The sequence below is a fragment of the Pterocles gutturalis genome, unplaced genomic scaffold, assembly GCF_000699245.1.
Source record: "Pterocles gutturalis isolate BGI_N339 unplaced genomic scaffold, ASM69924v1 C12217749, whole genome shotgun sequence".
Classification (NCBI taxonomy): domain Eukaryota; kingdom Metazoa; phylum Chordata; class Aves; order Pterocliformes; family Pteroclidae; genus Pterocles; species Pterocles gutturalis.
The window spans coordinates 1-3,571 of record NW_010155758.1 but is presented as its reverse complement, the minus strand read 5'-3'; the positions used below and the strand labels follow the sequence as shown (position 1 = coordinate 3,571).

Genomic DNA, 3,571 nt, shown 5'->3' with positions numbered 1-3,571 from the left:
CTCCTAGTCGGCTCATCCACCATTTGCACTCCTCCCCATCCACTTTCCTGTCTCCATCTCAAATAACAAAAACATTCCCCAGCAGCTCTGCTCATTCTCCTGTGACAAGTGGCTTTGGAGAACACAGCTTTACTAAAGGGACAGCAGAGCAGCTCTAGGTAAGCATAGTAAGGACACCCCAAAGCAGGCAAGAACATACCTTGGGGAACTGGCGTCCATCGCAGTTAGTCACTACAGCATTGGTGACTCCCAGCCGATGCAAGTTCCCTACCACGCTATGTAGCCGTTCAGCATTGCTGTCATTGGCCAAGATCATACCTGTGTTCTTCATAAGCTGAGCTGCCAGAGGGCAAAACACATCAGCAAGGGACCGAAAATCTCCTGCATGTTTGCCCATAGGGACAGCCACCCCCCTTCTTTCCCCAAGGTCAGTCCCACTCTGTTCTCCCTTTCTCTATAGGCCAGTCATCACTTCACAAAGCATCCCTCCCAAGCCTCCCACTCAAGGCTTCAGGGTGGTACCTATGTAGCTGGTCTTGCCTCCTGGGGCACAGCACATATCCAGAATACGTTCATTCTCCTGTGGAGCCAGAGCCATGACAGGGAGGAAACTGGAGGCTCCTTGCAGCATGTAGTGCCCAGCCAGATACTCAGGGGTGGCACCTGGGCAGGGAAGGCAGAACAAAAGATGACATGCAAAAGAAAGGGAGCCAAGAGCGGGTCAGCTCAGTCCTATGACAGGAAGGGTGATCTCACCGATGGGCACAGAGGAGTCATAAATAACGAGTCCTGTTTTTGACCACTTCCCCAAGGGGTCAAGATTCACACCACGGTTGATTAGAGCCTGCAAGGCAAGGAGACTGGACTGAGACACCACCTCATGTGACAGGCAGTGCAGGAGACAGCCACAGGTTCCTGCTCACCTGTGCCAGGTCCCGTCGCCGTGTCTTGAGTGTGTTGGTGCGAATGGTCACGGGGCGGGGAACCTCATTGGCTTCCAGGAAGTTTATCAGCTAGATGAAAGAAGGGACAGAGAATAGAGATAAAAATGAAGATCTGAAGAGGCAGCCAAATCCTCATCTGTCAGTGAAGACATGGGCAGGGTAAGATCCTACCTCAGGGAGCGGGAAGATGTCCATGAGCTTTGTGAGCAAGAAATCACTGTAGGAATAGTAGGCAGCCATGTCCCGGCGCAACAATGTGAGGTACTCCTGTCGTGTGCGTCCTTCCTCCCGCTTCACCACGAAGTCCTGCAGCACCTCCATATTGCCCTTGATGCGCTGGTGAATGATGTGCAGGTCAGGTGGCTCAGCAGGTAGAAAGACAGTTAAGGAATCATAAATAGCAAGAAACTTGCACACAGGCTCTTTGCAAGCACAACTGGTCATGTAGGACTCCTGCATCACAAGAGCACCCACACCAGAAAGGCCTTGTTGGAGTACACTTTAATCAGAGCTCAGCAGAGGGGGAGATTCAAAGGATAGAACCAAACAAAAAAGTTCACGAGGCAGGAACTACAAAGTATTTAAAATAATTTGGTGAGTTACTTTAGATAAATAAAAAAAACTAGGAAAAAGATTATAACAAAAACGGTCTTTTAATAGTGAAAACACTACCTGTATCAGAAAGGAGACTAGAAATTCCGCAAGGACAACTAAAAGGTACAGAGGAGAATGAGAAGAGACAGGATTAAATTGTACTGGGGGCAGGAAATTAAAATCACCCAAGCCCAAGAGCAAGCACTTCAGATGCTGGAATTGCTGTCATCAGAAGCTCTAGCAATGGGTTAGACAATCACCTGCCACGAAAATCAGGGTACAAAGGAATGAACTACATGATAAGATATCCACATGCATTTAGAACTAGCAAGTAAATCGGGGCAGGCTACAAGCTCCATACAGGGTGGAACAGATTTCCTAACCGTGCTGTACAGAAGCGCAGCGTTCCTGTCTATTAGGGCAGGTCATCTAAAAATACCTTGTCATGCAAAAACCACTCTTGCTAAGTAATACTCACGATAAAGTCTAAATGAAGCTCTTTGGCTGTATGCAGGCCTCGTGCTGCTGCAGGCATATGGCTTACAGATGTCACAGATAAAAAGGATATCCTCTCTCTCAATCTGTTCGCTAGTTGGCAGTTTAAATTGTTCATCTATATCCAGGTTGAGCTGCAGATCCGGGTTCTCTTCTTCTTTCTGTCCCATTTTCTGTTTGTTTGCCTCCTCTGCTGCCGCCGCCTCCTCCTCCTCTTCACTGTCACCTTCACTGTCATCTTCACTGGGGCCTCCCCTAAGGATAAAAAACCAGAGTGACGTTTTGCACAAAAACCAGCATCGCATAGGCACTTCACAACAACCATTTCTTAGATGGCAGAAAGGACAGAAAAATGAACACTGGCTCCTCATCTAACCAGGAAAGACTCTATGGACTTACAATGTTCTCAAATCCTCACCTGTCAGGCTTCTGCTTCAGGGCAGCTTTTTCAATAGGCAGTAACTAAACAGAGAAAAAAAGATTAATCAAACAATATCTCCCTTTGCCCCCTCACTCCCCACCAGCTGTGAAATTTATTTGCTCTGTTTAAAAAGGACAACAATCAAAACCACTGAATGTTATGCTAGGATCAGCTGCTAAACTTGAAATTGTTCATGTGAATAGAAGAAGGAGAAAGCTCTCTGTAACCTTGCTACTAGTAAAGTCACCCTTCTTCCCCAAGCCCGATACGTCCTTTCAGCCAGCAAAGTATTTCTTGCATAGTTAAGTGCAAAAAGCTCCTACCTCTTCTTCCTCTGATGATGAAGCACCGTAATCATCCACCATCTCCTCGCTGCTCTCATCCTCCTCCTCCATCTCCCAGCTGCCCTCTTCCACCTCACCATCACTGGATAACTCCACACTGTTTCCTTTAGATGCGATTTTCTTGGCTTTGGCTGGAGTCAGCCATTTTGAATTGCCATCGCTAAAGCCAGACCGGCCACGAGGGGTTTGTCCTGCTGCCTTTATGGCTTGTTTCTCCTTCTGTGGTGATACCTGCTCTTTAACTACAGACAGAAGAAACAGTTAAAAGTTAGGCATTATTCTCAAAAGCAGCTACCCTATTTTTTTAGTTCTTCTATAAAAGAGAACTTCATCCTAGTCCTGAGCTGCCTGTCCAGGAGCAGGCACTGCTTGCTTTCCACATTACTTTTCTCAATCATAAACACAAGCATATTCATGCCTCTCCCCCAGTGAAACTTGAAAGGATCTAACTAGAATTACCAAAGAAAAACACAGCTACAAAATCCTTGTGGTATTTGCTCTGACACATTAGAGCACCCTCTTTCCCAAATCTTTGTCTAGCCTTCCTTCTTCCCACTGTGACAGCTCCCTAGGATGGAACACAGCGAGCTTAAAAGCCTCTGCTCCCCGACCTGCCTGCAGTAACCTCGCTGTGAACCGAGGACAAGTCAGAAGCGTCTTTGGCACGCGGAGGAGAGACCTTTTACCAGCTTTATCTTCAGACAGCTCTGCTACCTGGCAGGGCCCAGAAATCGGAAAAACTTAAGTCTAAAATAATACAATTCCACCTATCC

The 3,571-nt window shown here is 47.0% G+C and overlaps 1 protein-coding gene across 1 annotated transcript; it reads right to left on the bottom strand.

The window, feature by feature from the left end:
- Window positions 1-199: 199 nt before the first annotated feature.
- Window positions 200-3,074, bottom strand: NOP2 (NOP2 nucleolar protein; the record flags this gene model as incomplete). The annotated part of the gene is given in 8 exon segments (XM_010086266.1): window positions 200-339; window positions 523-663; window positions 757-844; window positions 924-1,013; window positions 1,116-1,315; window positions 2,107-2,288; window positions 2,452-2,495; window positions 2,778-3,074. Coding segments are annotated over 8 exon segments (1,182 nt in total), but the record flags the coding sequence as incomplete, so codon positions are not given.
- Window positions 3,075-3,571: the final 497 nt, after the last annotated feature.